General features: G+C 44.0%; 1 protein-coding gene across 1 annotated transcript in view; it reads right to left on the reverse strand.

Moving 5' to 3' along the window:
• The window catches only part of PTCHD4 (patched domain containing 4), a 39,429-nt gene extending 20,570 nt beyond the window's left edge, over positions 1 to 18,859 (reverse strand). Inside the window, exons 1-2 of the mRNA XM_083435563.1 lie at positions 18,284 to 18,859; positions 831 to 1,311 (exon numbers count right to left, since the gene is read on the reverse strand). Of these exons, the coding sequence (XP_083291689.1) occupies positions 831 to 1,311; positions 18,284 to 18,832 (1,030 nt within the window). The 5' untranslated portion in view covers positions 18,833 to 18,859. The remainder of the gene's footprint in view (positions 1 to 830; positions 1,312 to 18,283) is intronic.
• Positions 18,860 to 19,114: the final 255 nt, after the last annotated feature.

The raw sequence follows: 19,114 nt of genomic DNA on the forward strand, positions 1-19,114 counted from the left end.
CACCACACTGCAGTCTCTTGCAAATATTAGGGCAGGGTTTGTAACGTCCCTTTGTTTACATTCTTGAAAACATTTGGCATTTATGGCCCATTTACTCCAAAGGAAGCGTCACTCGTTTCAGTGGGCGGCAGTCAAGAGCAGAGCTAATGGACTTAACTTGGGCAGGGGTCATTAGGACTGCTGGCTTTGGTCTCAATCCTGCCCACACTCACTTTGGAGTGTTGGGGAATTTGCTTCTGTGTAAACATGCACATGATAATACTGTCAAGGAGTAAATCCTACCAAACTCAGAACAACTATCTTCCACATCTACCTTTAGAGGAACAGAAAGTTGATTTCCTCTCCAAATTACATTATTCTCCCTCTATGTAAATGGGGGGGGGGGGCAGGGGCAGGAATGCCAGACAGGATGCTGCGCACATTTCCCCTTTTAAAAAGCCTCCTTCCAAGTCTTTCTGATTCCCTTTTTTGGCCCATCTCCCTAGTCCTGCATCAAAGTCTGTTCAGCAAGTCTTCATTTTCTCTGCTGACTTGACTAGTTTTCAATAACAATTTCTCCTTCGTTTTGTAACTTGGATCAATAAAACACATCTCTCATATTGGCCGAGGTTATAAACACAGTCGTTTTACCCTTTTCCTTTGTTTGGCGGTCCCCCTCCCCCCTTTGTTAGTGGATGGAGCAATTTAACAGGCTAAAAAAGATGAAGGTAAATAAATAAATAAATAAATAAATAAATAAATAAAACACTGCATCTTTGTAGCTCAGGACACATTCTACAATCCTGTCATTAAGCCATGCTAATCCTATTATTATGAAGATAAATAATTACCCATTGCGAAGAAGGGAATTCCCAACAGAGTCGAATTATATTTTCCATCAGTAATGAAAAATATCCCTGCCGCAGTGACACTGGAGATACAGATCGTGAGCGCTCCCAAGAGGCCAAGGAAGGGCTTGCTGCGCAGGCAGTCTTTCATGGAACTTGAGAGGATGGCAGCCAGCAGAATCAGCATTAAGCTCACCAAAATCTTGCCTCTGGCCAGGATGCTGGTCTTGTGAAAGTCCCTCCACAGGCTGAAGGAGGCGAGAGCATACAGCTGCAGGTCCTCCTGGTGCAGCTGCAGTTTGTGTATCAGTTTGCAAAATTCATTCTCCCACTTTTCACCAATGAGGTCCTGTACTGCAGAATGGTAGGTTTGGAGGTAGTAAGTGATTTGGATGGCTCTGGCCGACTTGACCCTTTGGTCCTTGCTGCCTGGCAGTTCCATGACCCCACCAAGCTGATGGCCGATGAAACTGCTTCTTCCATCCTGAAGAAGAAAGTATTTTAAAAAGCAAAAGAAGTGGTAAGTGAACCAACCCAACAGTAATTTGCAATTTACTCATGCCATAAAATTCTGTTAAAAGTCCCATTGTTATGAGAGTTCAAAGTATCTTCTCTTTTAAACTTAGAATAATATGAGGTTGTCTGGGGGCTGTTAAACCATTTTCTTCTTTGGTCCGCTTGCTTAGAGGTAAGAGCCTCTCAGAGAGGACAGGAAGTGCAGCTGCGGCCACTTGTGCACATAGCAGGGAGGCGAAAATAAGGAAGAAAATGGCTGAAGAGCCCTTGGGCCACTTTGTATTACTGCAAGTTTACTGAGAAGCCCCACCACTGACTCTCACACATGCAAGCAATGCAGGCACATAACATATAAATTAACACATAATCTGAATCTGCTTGGATTATTGGATTAATTGGATTGAAATAAGAGCTTGCCATACATTCAAGAACTGTAAGCATACTAGATTTGACTTACAAACTACTCAATGTCAAGTTTCAGAAGCATCACTAGAAGTTGGTTAGAATGCTGCACTTTCCTCCCATTAACCCAAACCCTAGAACTCTCCACCTTAGAAAAGCCCAACAGTTGTAAATGTGTTTAGTCTTACAGTCTTTCTAGTTTCCCCAAACACATAGGCAATTTGATTAAAGTTTGAAGTCTGTAGTGCAGCCACAACCATAGAGGGAGCCAGCCTCCGATGAGGTCTGCAAAGCTCACCAAGAAACACTTGTGTCTCTATATGCCCCCATTTAAAGAAACTTTCATGGGGGGCCACCGGAGGATAAAGAGAAGGTGTGGCACTTCCCTGCTCTGACATCTTTGTGCTGATCTGATACATTTGCACAATGTGTTCTTCCCCTTATCATCCTTTTGCGGTGTAATCCTATACATGGATATTTAAAAATAAATCCCACTGAGTTCAACTGCGCTTATTACCAGGTAAGTGCATATAGGATTGCAGCCTCGGTGGCTTAATGTGGCAGAAATGGGTCAGGCTTCCAAAGCAGGAAGGGAGGAGCTGCACACTAGAAAACCCTTTTGACCCAGGGCAGGGAATTAAGTTTAGGAACACCGTCTCTTTCGTTTTCTTCTTGCATGTAAATTATTCTATGCCATTGCTACAACTGGCTGTCGACGGAGCTGCTATTCTCTGCTGCATTTTATCATAATAAGTTGAAGTTGAAATAAATAAGTGTCCACTTTGCAATTCTGTGATTCAGTTCTCAGACTGAAAGAGTATTTATTCAAAATTCAAATATTTAAGACCTAAAATAGAATATAGATATTTATTTTTCATGAATATTTTCTCCCAAATGTTGCCTGTAAAAACTTAACACCATGAAATTTAGCCATTGCTGAATGAAATGATTTTCATTTTCTAATCAATTGTATTTTCCCCATCACTCTGAATACAGCAATGCATACCTGAAATTTTTAGTTTCCTTTCCCATTTGATGTCACATTTGTTTTTCATTCTTACATTCATTACAGCACATTCCATCAAAATGGTATGAAACTTGAATTGTTCCCCACCAGTGACAGCAGACATACTAGACGAGGGGTCCATTTTATTAACAATTTAAAAAGCTTCCCACTGCTTTACTCTTCAGATCTGACAGTTTTCACTTTTTAATGAGTTTCAGAGTATTCAGAGAAGCCCTCTTTCTTTTAGAACATTCCCCAAATGTGACAGTTTGCTAAGCAAAGCACTGCAATGAGGGCAAGCAGTGGATTCGGACAAACTGCAATCTGAAGGGGGTTGCTTGGGGCAGATTTGAGGCCTGTTTGAGCCAAAGCAGAATCCCTCTTCAGCACCCCTAACCAAAGGAGGGGCTCCGAAGTGATTTGGGCATTTGAAAACCATGCAGAGAGTGTGTCTGCAAAAACAGAAACATTTTCCCACTAAACTTGTCATATAAACAAGGAAGAAATGCCGGGGAGAGGGGGGAGGGACAGCTCTTTTGAGCTTCTATGCAAGGCATGGCCAAACCTGGCCCTCTAGCTGTTTTGGGACTACAACTCCCATGATCCCTAGCTAGCAGGACCAGTGGTCAGGGATGATGGGAATTGTAGTCCCAAAATGGCTGGAGGGCCAAATTTGGCCACGCCTGCCTAAGCAGAGGAAATGGGTATGATCTACTCATACTCTGACCAGATCCATTAAAATAATCAACACTGGATATCTTCCTTTGTTTTTACTTTCTAATTGGGATTCAGATTTTGACTTGAAGCAAATCAGGTAGCTTCCAAAATGTTTCAGGCCAAATCATTTTGAATTTTGAGAGAGTGCTGCGGGTGCCAGTCACAAAATGGCTGCCATCGGGGCAGGTCCTTAAAAACATGGGTGTCAAGCAGGGGCATGGCAAAACACAAAATTAGAGAGAGTAAAATCATGATGAAGCTTTCCCCATAATGTATTTCCATCCTATAGAAAGCTTAACTTTTTTGATTTCTGTCTGCCATACAGCTCTTAAAGGCACAAACCCTGTTTTCCCCCAATGCCGACTCTGAACCAGAGTCCAGGTTGCCACATCAAGCACAGTTTTACTATTTAGCAGACACTGTACTGTAAGTTAACTATACAGTGAATTTTTAGTGAGAACTTGCCCCTTAACTGCTGCACAGCTGGAGACTTACTTTAGCTTCGTTGCAAAATGTTCACATTTGGCTTTTGGGGAGAGGGGGAATCTTTAACATACACTTACATTTACTGAGTAGAAGAAGTTGCAGAAAATAACTTCTAGGGAGTACCTGATCTTAGACAAACCCACCCTGGGGGAAATGCATCTTGGTTGCTAGGGGAAATGATGGAAGGACGAACTACAGAGATGCCTAAAATAATTGTGATTTTTAAAACCTAGGGAGATGCTGATTCAGCTTATTCTGTAAGTTTGATATGCCAAGTTATTGACAAGCCTCTTGGCAGAATGCTTGCATAGAAGGGCTGCCATATATACTGATGGGAGGGATGTCAAAATTAAGCATATTGAGGCTCCTATATGCAAAACATTGAATCTGATGTACTATGTAATAATAATGATGATAATAATTCCTTATCTTACTCTTTCATTAAATGTCTCAAAAACAATGAAGCCAGCTTTAGAGTAAACAATATCAGACTCTTCCAGTCTGGACTGGGGCACCAAACACTGTTGTTCCTTATCTCCTCTTCTACAAGCCTCCTCCACAGAACCTTTGGCCCATATAATAGATAATAACCCAATCAAAGGTATTTCTTTTCATGGTCAATAATATAAGTGTGGACTTTTTGCAGACAATACAATCTTTTCCCTATCAATGCCTGAACACTCACTACCTGAGACAGTTAGATTGACTAATGAATATGGGGTTATTGCAAGACTGGATATTAACTACAGAAAGTCTGAACAATTATGTTTTGCACTTTCAGAAGCAAAACAAAAACTAGTAAAGGACTGGACAGCTGCCAGTAATAAACAAAATAATAAGATACTGTACCTGGGAGTAAGCATATTTAAAAATCTAAATAAACTTTTTAGAACTTAATTCTGTCCCACTTATGAAGAAAATTAAAAATTATCTAGAAAATTGTAAAAATATATAATTGGCATGTCTGAGCAGAATAGCAGTATAAACTCTTATTTTATTAATCAGGGGGAATATAGATTAAATGCAAAAATAATGTACCAATTTGTTTTGTATAATCAGGGTTGTTAAAGTGCTTAATAACATTGCAGTTGATGTTATATCATTCCTTGTAGAGCACCTGATCCTTTCTGTTGGTGTGTTACGAACTTCTACCAAAAGAGATCCTACCCACCATAGAACAAACCACAGTTTGCAGCCAGCATAAATCTAATTAAATTGCCATCTCCATCACTCCCTTGAAACCAAAGCCAAGTGAAATGCAAATGTGGATTCATTTTCAAGCAGATGCAACTAAGTTTTTAACCCTCTAACATGGCAAAATGGAGATTTTAAATTAGACCAAAGTGTGTGTTACTGTAGTTTTCAAGAATATCAAGGTGCCCCATGATATTCTTGTAAAGAAGCTGGTAAAATGCGGTCTTGACTATGCTACCACTCAGTGGATTTGTAACTGGCTGACTGACCGGACCCAAAGGGTGCTCATCAATGGTTCCTCTTCATCCTGGAGAAGAGTGACTAGTGGGGTGCCACAGGGTTCTGTCTTGGGCCCGGTCTTATTCAACATCTTTATCAACGACTTGGATGATGGACTCAAGGGCATCCTGATCAAATTTGCAGATGACACCAAACTGGGAGGGGTGGCTAACACCCCAGAAGACAGGATCACACTTCAAAACGACCTTGACAGATTAGAGAACTGGGCCAAAACAAACAAGATGAATTTTAACAGGGAGAAATGTAAAGTATTGCACTTGGGCAAAAAAAATGAGAGGCACAAATACAAGATGGGTGACACCTGGCTTGAGAGCAGTACATGTGAAAAGGATCTAGGAGTCTTGGTTGACCACAAACTTAACATGAGCCAACAGTGTGACGCGGCAGCTAAAAAAGCCAATGCAATTCTGGGCTGCATCAATAGGAGTATAGCATCTAGATCAAGGGAAGTTATAGTGCCACTGTATTCTGCTCTGGTCAGACCTCACCTGGAGTACTGTGTCCAGTTCTGGGCACCACAGTTCAAGAAGGACACTGACAAACTAGAACGTGTACAGAGGAGGGCAACCAAAATGGTCAAAGGCCTGGAAACGATGCCTTATGAGGATCGGCTAAGGGAGCTGGGCATGTTTAGCCTGGAGAAGAGGAGGTTAAGGGGTGATATGATAGCCATGTTCAAATATATAAAAGGATGTCACATAGAGGAGGGAGAAAGGTTGTTTTCTGCTGCTCCAGAGAAGCGGACACGGAGCAATGGATACAAACTACAAGAAAGAAGATTCCACCTAAACATTAGGAAGAACTTCCTGACAGTAAGAGCTGTTCGACAGTGGAATTTGCTGCCAAGGAGTGTGGTGGAGTCTCCTTCTTTGGAGGTCTTTAAGCAGAGGCTTGACAACCATATGTCAGGAGTGCTCTGATGGTGTTTCCTGCTTGGCAGGGGGTTGGACTCGATGACCCTTGTGGTCTCTTCCAACTCTATGATTCTATGATTCTATGATTCTATTTTCTCCCCTGCTTTTCTTTACAATTCAAAGGCTTACAAAACAAAAATATGGGGGGGGGGGGAAATAGCAAAGAAAAAGGCAACAGCATCCAGAACAAATAATGAGCCTAAAACCAGAGGTTTCAAAAATCAAAGTAAAGTTATGAGTTTAATAAATGGGTTTATATTGCCTTGAACCTTGCTAGAGCAGTAGGTTACAAAGAGACTCCGTTTTTCTACAAAGCCGTTATCAGGCTGTCTGTCTTCTGGGGTTCTCCCCATATTTCCAAGCTTTACCAGACAAACTGCAGTTTTTCTGGCTCCGTTAGGGAACAGACTGTGGAAATATCCAGTCTGACACTAATTGCCCATTTAGGGTTGTGACTTCTAGTGGGCACCAGTTTCCCAGGCTCTCAAGAGAGAAGTGTTTGTGGCACCTGCCACTCGATCATTTTGGCTGCAGGTGCCAGGGACGGGACGTGGGACGTTCTGCATGAAAAGCATGTGTTGAAATATTCCACTCACAGGCTATGGAAAGTCCTCGGAGTTTTTTAAATGCTGGGTCCCTCCCAGATCACACTCCTTAAAGCAGCTCCAGACATTGTAACTGATGGAGTAGAAACAAGCTTGGCGGATCATAGTGTATGTTGACTTCAGTCAGGCTTTTGACAAAGTTCCCCACAATATTCTTGCGAGAAAGCTGATAAAATGTGGGTTAAACAAGGTAACTGTTAGGTAGATTTGTAGCTGGTTGACTGACCGAACCCAAAGGGTGGTCACTATAAAAAGTGACCAGTGGGGTGCTGCAGGGTTCTGTCATGTTGTTTAATGGCTTCATAAACAACTTGGATGAAGAAATTGAGGGGATGCTCATCCAATTTGCTGATGACACCAAACTGGGAGGGATAGCTAATGCCGCAGAAGACAGAATCAGGAATCAATTTGGACTTTACTTACTAGCTTACTAGCAGTACATGTGAAAAGGATCTAGGGACCTTGGTGGACCACAAGCTTAACATGAGTCAACAGCAGCAGCAAAAAAAAAAAAAAAAAAAAGCTAATGCTATTCTAGGTTGCATCAAGTCTAGTGTCCAGATCAAGGGAAGTCATAGTACCACTCTGTTCTGCCTTAGTCAGACCACACTTGGAATACTGTGTCCAATTCTGGGCACCACAATTTAAGATGGATGTTAACAAGCAGAAACATGTGCAGAGAAGGGCAACTAGGGTCTGAAAACCAAGCCTTATGAGGAACAGTTGAAGGAGCTGGATATGTTTAGCTTGGAAAAGAGGAGACTGAGAGGAGATACAATAGCCAACTTCCAATATCTTAAGGGCTGTCACATGAAAGATGGAACAAGGTTGTTTTCTCTTGCTTGAACCAATGGCTTCAAGTTACAAGAAAGGAGATTCCAACTAAACATCAGAAAGAACTTTCTGACAGTAAGAGCTGTTAGACAGTGGAACGGTCTCCCTCGGGAGGTTGTGGACTGCCCTGCCTTGGAGGTTTTTAAGTAGAGGTTGAAAGGCCATCTGTCGGGGATGCTTTAGCTGAGATTCCCACATTGTAGGGGGTTGGCCTAGATGGCCCTTGGGATCCCTTCGAACTCTACAATTTTATGAAGGTGCTCAAGTTTGGGGCTATTATTGCTACAGTGAGAGGAAAATTCTGGATGAAATCTCTCTCTACCCCCACCTCCACATACAAACAAACATGCTAGTCCTGAGCAGGTGTACTGTTCTCTATTAGAAGCTGGAAATAAACTGCAACATTTTATTGCAGGAACACAATTATTGAGTTATCTATCAGCAGAGCACCAAAGCAGGACCACATGGAGAGAAGAGTCCCTCAAGGGCTTCCTGAGTATGGTTCTGTAAACAAACAAATAAGAGCCCAATAAGTACTCAACATGCTCATTGTTCTCCAGGGGGGCGGGCAGTAGGAGGGCACACAATGGTCTGCTTGAGCCCCTGGTAACTTGCAATATCCTGGAGGGTTGTGTGGAGTTGTGGCTGAGAATGTGCAGTGTGAGAAATGGACTTCCCCGCCCTAATTCCCACCAGTCCAAAATGTAATGAACTTTTAAGGGCCTGACCTCTTTGAAGCTGAGCCAAGAGCTGTGCAATATATGCATACAGTTAACAGTCACCTCCTGGTGGGGTGATGAATTAGGAGCAGAGGGGAAATGCTCCAAATTCTCTTTTAGCCCCTGGCAATTTTTCTGTTCTTCTCTAGGAGGAAAGATGAAAGCAGGGCCAGAGATCCATGTCATGAGACTCTCCCATAAATATAACCTCCTTCACATTGTATCCATTCTAGTTCCAGACCACATAGGCAGCCTCCTGCCAGGGGCGGAACTATGTGCCCTGGCACCCAGAGCAGGGCGGGGGCGGGGCTAGCCACCCGCACGGCAAGCATCCCTATCCGCCTGCCACCCGCGCAGCGAGCGTCAGGGGAAGCCCTGCCAGCCGCCAGCGCAGCAAGCGGGGAGTGGGGTGCGGCAATGTCACCTGCCCTCACTGCACCTCCCGCACCCGCCTTCCTCCGCCAGCGCATCCTGCTCACTTAGCTCCACAACTTGAGACTGGGAGCTCATCCATTTGGGCTATAAGGAGTGATTTCACAGCAGTTCACCCAGAGGCACCACACACACAATTTCTCACAGCCTCTAACTTGTTCCTTCTAATCTCAGCCTTGGTGGTTTTATGCCTATTGACAAGACAAATTGTGTCTTCACACCTGGAGAACCCCCTAAGCATGCTCAAAAATAGGTGCTTGTAAATTTGAAAGGACTCAGCCCACCTCACCCCAGTAAGCTTAAGGAGGAGATATGGGATGCTGAGGGTGTAGAAAAAAGAAAACAGGTTATGGGGAAAACAGCTTGATGAAGTCCCTGATAGAAATAAATTAATTTGGAAATGATTACATCCATATATTACTTAAAAACACATTTTCCATCCCCCCCAAAAAGGGAGGGACTTTTTTGTTGCTGTTGTCCTCTTTCTTTCCCAATAATTTATCTTTATTTTTACCAGACATATAAAAAAACGCTGTAAAAATGCTTTTTTACAAAATGTTTTCAAAAATACATTGAATTTGGCATAGCTCACTGTTGCCACCTAGTGCCACATTTGTATACTACACTTTACAACACGTTTAAAACATTTTATCTGCAGCTGTGTAGCTGAGTCCCTGATGAGGCCCTGAGGCCAGAAGCGCTGCTCTTCTAGCTTAGCTCCAGCCCTCAACAGGAGCACTTATCTTACACAACACGGGATACACCACGGGAAAGGAGCATTTGAGAAACTCGCCAAATCTTCCAGAGGGAGCAAGGGAGATTAACAGTGGCACAACTGGCACCCTGCACAGACTGATGACACATTATTCCGTTTCCAGAGGAGGAAGCATGTTGGTCTGCTGCAGCAACGGCAACCAAGAGCCAAGAGGCCTCAAAACTCTTTGTGATTCTCTTTATTGAGATCAAATGAGCACTTTCACCACACACTTTTCGGAACTAGCTAAAATAGTCTTGTTTAAGTAAGCCTACCCAGACATTGAGAATGTTGAGATAATTTTAATCTGTTTTAATATTTTAGCTTTTATATGTTTTAAAGGATGGCTATGAATTTTTCTTGATTTTACTGTTTTGTCTTTGGTAAACTGAGGTTTTTTACACTCAAGCGGTGCATAAATTTTATGAAAAAAATAAAAGAAAAATCTAAGTCAATGCAGACAGTCATCTCTCACACACTGGAGAGCCAGTGTGGTGTAGTGGTTAGGAGCGGTAGTCTCGTAATCTGGGGAACCGGGTTTGCGTCTCCGCTCCTCCAACTGCAGCTGCTGGGTGACCTTGGGCCAGTCACACTTCTCTGAAGTCTCTCAGCCCCACTCACCTCACAGAGTGTTTGTTGTGGGGGAGGAAGGGAAAGGAGAATGTTAGCCGCTTTGAGACTCCTTAAAGGGAGTGAAAGGCGGGATATCAAATCCAAACTCTTCTTCTTCTTAGAATACAATCATAGAATCATAGAATCATAGAGTTGGAAGAGACCACAAGGGCCATCGAGTCCAACCCCCTGCCAAGCAGGAAACACCATCAGAGCACTCCTGACATATGGTTGTCAAGCCTCTGCTTAAAGACCTCCAAAGAAGGAGACTCCACCACACTCCTTGGCAGCAAATTCCACTGTCGAACAGCTCTTACTGTCAGGAAGTTCTTCCTAATGTTTAGGTGGAATCTTCTTTCTTGTACAGTGGTGCCTCGCAAGACGAAATTAATTCGTTCTGCGAGTTTTTTCGTCTTGTAAATTTTTTGTCTTGCGAAGCACGGTTTCCCATAGGAAATGCATTGATGGTTTCCCATAGGAATGCATTGACGGTTTTAAGAAAAAAGCGCAAGACATTTTCGTCTTGCAAAGCAAGCCCATAGAGAAATTCGTCTTGCGAAGCAACTCAAAAAAACAAAAAACTCTTTCGTCTTGCGAGTTTTTCGTCTTGCGAGGCATTCATCTTGCGAGGTACCACTGTAGTTTGGATCCATTGCTCCGTGTCCGCTTCTCTGGAGCAGCAGAAAACAACCTTTCTCCCTCCTCTATGTGACATCCTTCTTCTTCTTCTCTTTGGTAGAACATGTTCATGTTTCTAATTACCAGGTGATTATTTGGAGACTGGAATAACCAAACACCTCATAATATATGCTCACCCTCACAACAGCTCTCTGGGACAAAAAGTGTCCCTAAGTGAGAAGCTGATGGGAAGCAGCTCAGAGGAACCAGTGGAACAAACCTCTGAGGAAACTTGGTGAGAACCCTTTAAATTGATGGCATACAAAGAAACACAAATGTGTTCCTATTTGGAGATTCAGTTCTGCCATATGCACTGCCTGGGACGTTCTATGCCTGGCCCAGAGGTGACTCTTGTGTCTTTAGGAGTGAGGAGAAATTTGGCAGGTGCACTTGCCTCATCATTACTGCTCTGAGAGGTAAGAAACTAGATGTACTAATTCACTTCTTTACACACAGCCAGTAAAGAGCCACTTAGGAGCTGTCAGTCTTGAACTGAAACAGAAAGGGTCGTGACCACTTAACCTTCTTTTAAACCAGCACAGAACTTGTATGCGCAATTGGACATTTTTATTTTGCGACAGCTAATCCAAAATTGCTTCCTTGATTAAATTTGCACAGCTAGGGTTGGTAGGATGCACCCCAGAAAACAAGCATTTGTGCTTAAAACAGGAGCTAGAGCTGCCCGGGGGGCACCTGCATTGCCTTCGCCCCTTCTCCACCCTGAGTTGCGGTGCTGAGCAGGAGTTTGCTACAATTGCCTGACTGGAGGTGGCATGATGGGAAGGACCTGCTGCTGTGTGCTTCCTGCCTTGTAGGCCTACTCCAGTATTTTAGTGGTCTATCGACAAGGTATAGTGAACCCTCTTATATGAAACAACGTGAGCTTACATCAACAAAATAAAAGTAGCTCTCTATAGCAAACATGTCATGGAGTTCACTGTCACCCTGAAGCTAATTTTCTTAGTGCTGTGGAGGACATTAGTACACATGTGCACTGCGTCATCTTCAAAGGTCTCTTATGTCCCTCCTCTTGGAATGTCCACATTGTGTTTCTTGGCCATGCTAGGGTGTGACAAAGAGGTATTTTATAAGGAATACAGAGTATATTCCATACCAGAAATGTTTTTACTTCAGACTTAAGGAGGTTGCATTTTAAAAGGGAACTGAGGAAAAACTTCTACAACAGTGCTGTTCTCAGTCAACCTAACATTTTCAATCATTTTTGCTTATAAGCTAAGTAGGTCATGCATAAAAAAAGCAAAAGTATTAAAGGTAAATCTCATTTAGCCAAGTGACCTAGAGCACACTGAAAATACCTAAGGTCTGTATTTTATTTTTATATGCACTGATGGGGAGCTAAGTAAGGTGCACAGAGTTTTGATGAAGAGAAGATACTAGAGCACTGATATGATGTTTTTATATTTATTATTCTTTATTATATTTTTAGTGATTTTTGCAATCAAGGGAAGCAAAAATAAAATGACAAAGTCATAAAAATCAGATGCAAACAGCAAAAAAACTAAAATATTCATCTGACAATATGTTTAAAGGGAACAAGTCCTACCCTTGCTTTCAGTGACCATCCAAATTAAGTTTGGACAAATAAGTTTACCCAGCAATGGTCCCAGATGTGCTTCCTGGAAAAGAGCCTTTCGCAGGTGGGGAGCCACCATTGAAACGACCCATTCGCATGCCGCCATCTTTGACACTTCCTTCAGAGAGGGCACATGAAGGAGGAGCTCAGATGGCGGCTGCAGTGTCCAGGCTAGTTTATGTGGGCAGAGGCAGCCCTGGAGGCATTGGAGTCCTGAGACTTTATATGTCAAGGCTGTAGGTCAAACCAGCACTGCAAACTAAGTGATAGCCAGTGCAGTCGAGCCAGGATAGCTGCTAAATGTTCAGACTGTCCTGCCCTGGTCAGCCCTGCTGGCTGCTGAAATCTGCATCAGCTGCAGTTTCCAAACTGTCTCCAAATGCAGTAATCTAACCTAGAGGTGACCAAAGCACAGACAACAGAAGTGGAGCTATCCCTGTCCAAATTGGGGCATAGCTGGGCTGCTGGCCAAAGCTGATGGAAGGCACTCTGCGCCACGGAGGCCACCTGAGCCTCAAGCAACAGCAAGCGATACATAGCTGCTCCTCGAGAGGGAATTTCATCCCGTCCACAGTAGGGGACGCTCCACCCATCCAGTCTAGGGAGACACCCACAAACAGTGCCACAGTCTTATCTGGATTAATCTTCAGTTCATTTGTTTGATTTTGTTCTATTTCTGGGGAATATGAGTTTGGCAGGACACCTGGCCTTGTTGTAAGCTATTAAAGGTCATTTTAGAAGCACCTGATGAAGTGCATATACATGGTTGGCTAATGGCACTCAGTAAATGCTGGAATGTGCATCGACTCCCCTGAGATTCACTCCGTAATGTCACAGCAGCCCTGATTTTACAAGCTGCCAAAGTCAGGCAATATGTTTTGCAGTAACCTGACTTTTAATTTCTCTTCCTTCTGTGGGGGGTAATTCCCTCTTCCCATAAATATGCAAGTTAGATTTCATAGAGTGGTCCCAGGGCAGCTGCAGAAGAAATCATCTAGCATAAATTCATGCTGAGGTATTCCTGTCACTGCAATGGTGAAGCGAATTCAGAGCTGGAGTGTGGTGGGCCCACGATGAAGGACATTTGAATAGCACTTGGAACAACATGTGAGAGTTAGATATAGAATAAGTGTATGTGGCAGCTTCGTCACAAAGAAAACGCCTCAGAGCAATGGCATCTCCTGTCTTTTTCACCTTTGTACATGTTAAAGTTCTCAATAACCACAGAATGTCAAAAATATTGGTTTTTGATGGTAAAGTCAACTGCACTAAACACTAAGAGCATCTTAGGGCATTAACATCCAGAACATTAGGCTAACCCTAAAACAAGGGAGCATTCACAACATTTCCCCATAGTTAATAATCCATAATGCATGTTGACCACAGTCATGGACAGCTGAGGAGTCAGGGATTAAATAGTACACAAATTTGTAAATTTGTGTAAAATGTGCACAAGCGTGTGAATGTGTTCTTTTGTTCTACCCCTGCCCCAGTGTCCCCTAGAATAGAATCATAGGACTGGAATGGACCTAGACGTCACCTAGCCCAAACCTCGGCTCTGTGCAGGATGCAACAATAGCATTTCTGCCTGATGGCGATCCAGCCTTATCTTGAGTTTCAATCCTTGCTTCCTGACTGGGCAACATGTTGCAATCAAGTCTGACTCTTGTTTCTGCCCTACCTAACATTTTGAAGTTCAGCTTGCCAATGTGTTGATTTCTATAATAGAGAATCAAGGATTTCTGCAAGTCAGTTTCCTCTACCAGAAAAGAAAGAAACATTTTGATCTAATTCAACTGCTCTTATGACAAATTTTCTGAAGTATGTAGGAAAGAAACAGACTTAGACCCAATAGGAAGTTTTTTAAAAATCTAACTGGTATGTGGGAGTGGAGTTTTTGGCAACAGCTGCAACAGACGCCCCCTCCCAAATTAAAAATCAGGTGGCATCTATCCAAAAGTTCTTAAAGAACTCAAATGTGAAATTTCTGGTCCTCTAAGAAATTAGCAGCAGCAGCAGCAGCAGTATACTGTCCTTCATCTATAGATCACAGTTCACATCCATAGATCTCAGTTCACCCATAGTTCACATCATCATAATAAACATATGTAGCTTGTTTTTTAAAAGGGTCGAAGAAATTATACGTTAGTTGGCTTTGTATCTGTTCTGGGAAAACTGATGGAAAGCATGTTTAAGGGACTGGAGCAACTCCTCTGTGGGCTACAGTTACCACATTTGGGGCTCTTTAGTTTAGGGGGGGGGGAGAGACAAGTAAGGAGGGAGGCTGGGATACTGCTGTAGAAAACTATGTGTGGTGTAGGAAAAGTAACACCAGAACCCAGGGCCTTCCGGGGAAGCTGAATGTTGGAAGAGGCACAGACAAAGCCAAGCGTTTCTTTACACTGCGCAAAGTTAAATGATGCAATTTGCTACCACAAGATGTAGCGATGGCCATCAACTTGGAAAGTGTTAAAAGGGAATGACAACCATGTCTATCAGCATATTTGTGTGTGTCTATACTGTATATTAAATTTCTGTCTCATTTTTCTTTCTTCATGGAACCCAGATTGGTATATATGTGGTATCCAGGTACTGACCAGACACAGGAGTTTCAGCAAGGTCACAGTGGCCTCTTGTGCCTTAAGCTAAGCGCTGCCGGATCACACCAAAGGCCTTTCCCAGTCTGCTCTTTGGGCACTTAGAAGGTATCCATAGAAAACAAAGAACTACATGCAGCAGGCTGGTGTGAGAAGGACCAAAGCATTCTGCTCCTCTTCTGGGACCATCTCCTCCACAAATGGGTTACCAAATGAAGGAGAGGCCCTCCTCCACAGTTCAAAACAGCTCTTGTTTTGTATGTGTTTTGTTCTTTTCAGGTTAGCAACTTTTTTGGATTTTCTTACAATTTCCTTATATATTTACTATTAGTGGTATGAGGGGAATTTTAAAATATGCAGGAGCAATCAAAATTAGAAACATTATATGCTTTTTTTACACACATTTCTATGGTAAAAGTATCTGTATATCATGCACAGATGTTATATGTGGCAGTCTTGCTACATGGACAGACAGAAAAACTAACATACATGTCATTGTTACAAGGTTATATCATTCTTTTTTAAACACATTTTTTTTAATCCATCAAATCTTCAATGGTGGTAATAAATCTTGCGACTGGTGTTGAACCTTGATTGAAGTCCTTTTTTTGCACTTGGATGTTTTCTGTTTGGCCTGTTTGGCTTGTGGGTGTCATATATGTGGTAGAATTGGCCTCTTGCCCGGTGGTTGGTCAAAAGTGAACTCAACCAAGGAAGGTGCTACCTTCATCACCAAAACACGGACTCTGCTCTGTTTGGTTGGTTGGCCTGCCCATGGGACACAAGGGCAGAGAGCTGGCAAGGTTGCCTAGGGGAGGAATACAGGGCCAGCCTTGGGTCAACTCACTCTTCCTGAAAGAAGCTGCGGTCCAAAGTGCAACCAAGGACAGGGTAGCAGGAGCTGCATCTCTTGAGTCTCAAGGTTCTTTACAACTAGAAGGAGCCAGTGAAAAGAACAGCTAACCAATATTTGGCCACTGATCTTGGGCCTATGGAAGAGAACCTTTAAGCCTAAAGATTTCATTCCCTAATAGCTGTGCACAGAGACATGGAAATAAATTATGGTGTTAATGCACAGTTTCATATTCCACAGAGCAACATGGACTTCCACAGGAGCACCAACCATGCCAGCCAGAAATTCCCTGAGAGCCCAAAGGAACACATTAGATCCCATCAACCTTTAGGGTGGGACCTAATCGACCTCTTCTTCCTATGGTGGACAGCAGCAGCTGGAGGCCCAAACCACCCCAGGATGTGGTGCGATGGCAATGGCAAACTCCCGCAGCTCCAGCTGACCCCGTCTCCACCAAGTCAAGAACATCCAGGACGACCTGCCACATAATGGGGCAGACTCACAGTTCTAGACTGAGGGGCTTCTCAGAATGCAAAAAGTTACAGCACGTCTATTAGGTGTTTCTGAGCATGGAGAAAGATTCACTAAGGGCATGGAACAAAGTTTAATTCCCCGACTGTTAGTTTTCAAAGCCATTTTCCTGCCCAACAAATACATTTATATGAATCAGAAATAAACATAAAATGCCCCTCAGTTATAGAAATCAGAAAAAAATCCCAGTCAGATGGGTGGAATGTAAATAATAAATTATGGCATATGAATATGTTGTTGTTGCTGCTGCTGCTGCTGCTGTTATTATGATGTACTCCATCTGTCATATCTTTCCTACACAAAATAAATAATTTCAGTGAAAGAACATGAACTACTACAGTGTGTTTTTCTTACTTCACTTAGGGCTTATGGTAGACTTTATGCACATTTTCAAGTATGGATATTTTCCCATGTAGGACATTATCATTCACACACAGACACAAATAGCTGAAAGAAACAGGTAAGGTATAATTCAGCAAAAGTTAATGGTGGCAAAGTTCTTCTGGCAACAATGGGATGGGATGGGATGGGACATGCAACACAGCACTGCGCAGAGTTACTTGGAAGTAAGTCCCCCTGCTTTCAATAGGACTTAACTACTAGGAAAGTGTGCCGAGGATTGCAGCCTTAATTGTGCTAAACAAGCCCTCTTAATCTCAGTAGGGCTTAGATGTGACCAGGTTTTGCTGCATTGTGCTCATATTTATAACTTCCAGGTAGATCAAGAGAACCCACTATTAGGGCTGCAGCCTGAACTAATGTAGGTCACAACCATAAAAATGAATGGTTGTTTTTTTTCCTGAAGAAAAATAAGAAGTTTTTGTGGGTTTCCAAATGCATGTTTGGGCTAAAGGCGGGTGTCAGGGATAACAATAAGATATGGTTTCTGAACTACGTGGCTAAGGGTTAAATTGCACATCCAGTGATTTCAGTGATAACAAAAGGTTGCAGGTTATACCTGAAATTCTGTCTGCCATGCAACACAGCAGTCTCAAGAAGAATCCTAGAATAAAATTTCTACCAGTGGAGAAATTGTTGAGCCAAGCATTCATATCCACGGTCGCATTTTTTAGATTCAGGTAGGGAACCTTTGTTTGCCTTGGGATATGAAATATTAGGGTTAGCTGGGCAGAAACTTTCCATATCCCACCATTTTGCCTTTACTTGAGCATTGCATTGATGGTGCAATGTTATATGCCAGATCATAACCAGTGGCAAGGTTGGCCATCAGACTTGCCACCCTAGGCATGCAGCTAACGAACACAATTCCTAGAATCACTACTGCAATACTTCTGCCACCAGCACACTACAGCACAGGTTTCCTAAAAGACGCCCGAGGGAAGCCTTTTCTGGACCATATCAAAGGTCTCTTCCCGTACCAAGCGGAGTTCATGACGAGTGCAAAAAATGTGACATTTCCCATTTACATTCCTGTGATGAATTAACCTCTGCCTGAAAAGCGTTGCAGAGCTTTACCCCATGCTCAGTTTATTTGCAGACGGGACAATTTCCCACTCCACACCATTCCCACCCACCCCCACATCTACCCGCCCCCGCCCCCCCGCCCCCGGATTCCCCCATAGAAGTATGTCATTGGGTGCCGTCTTTGGAAAACTACCCCAGAAATGACCACGGCGCGTCTCTTTGCTGTTGAGGACAAGGAAGGAAGTGCTGCCTCTTTAACGGGCAAAAGCATGCAGTTGAGAGCATACCTTCAATTTAGTGTTGGGATAGCTCACTTGCACCCTGGCTGTTGTCTTATTGGAGAGGGCAGCCTGCCTCAGATCCTCTAGCACTGAAATTATATCATCCAGCACGCATTTCTTATCCTGATTTCTCAACACACACAGATGGGAAAAAGTATAATTATAGCCTTTGTGGTTCACCTTCATTTCCAGCACGGCTCGGTGGATGCGCAGCAGTCCTTCTGCCTGATGCAGAATATTGCCTCCGGGCTTGGAGAGGGCGATCAGGCGGCCATACCGCCCCGGGGTGTGCAAGTCCGAGTAGAGGCGGCTTTTGGAGCGGTCCAGCGGGAAGAGGCTGTTGGCCAGGCTGCGCTCGATCTTGGCCAGGCTGTGGCTGGGCGCCACCAGGCGCTCCAGGTCGGTCTCGGGCTGGAAGCGGTGCAGGGCGCTGAAGCCGAAGATGAGCGTCAGCACTGCGGGCACCGTCAGGAAGAAGACCGGGTGGCGGCTGACGAACAAGCCCAGCTGGTGGCACGACGAGCGGAGCCCTCTGTGGATCGCCTGCCGCAGCATCCTCCTCCGCCCCAGCCGGCGCCAGGCTGCCGGCGCCGAGCGGGCAAGCGCACCTTCCGCGGGGCTCCGCGCCGGATCCGCCTGCCGCGTGCACGCCCGGCGCGCGCCCCCGCGCCGCCGCCCCCGCCCCCCGCCCGCCGCGCGCCCGCGCCGTTCAAACACTGCAGCAAGTTGCAGCAGCGCGGAGGAGAAGCGCCGTCCGGGGGGGGGGGAGCGAGGGAGGGAGGGAGGGAGAGGGCAGGGCTTCCCTGGCTGGCTGCCTCTCGCCCGCCCGCCCGCTGG

Source organism: Podarcis tiliguerta, assembly GCF_965153285.1.
Source record: "Podarcis tiliguerta genome assembly, chromosome: 3".
Classification (NCBI taxonomy): Eukaryota; Metazoa; Chordata; class Lepidosauria; order Squamata; family Lacertidae; genus Podarcis; species Podarcis tiliguerta.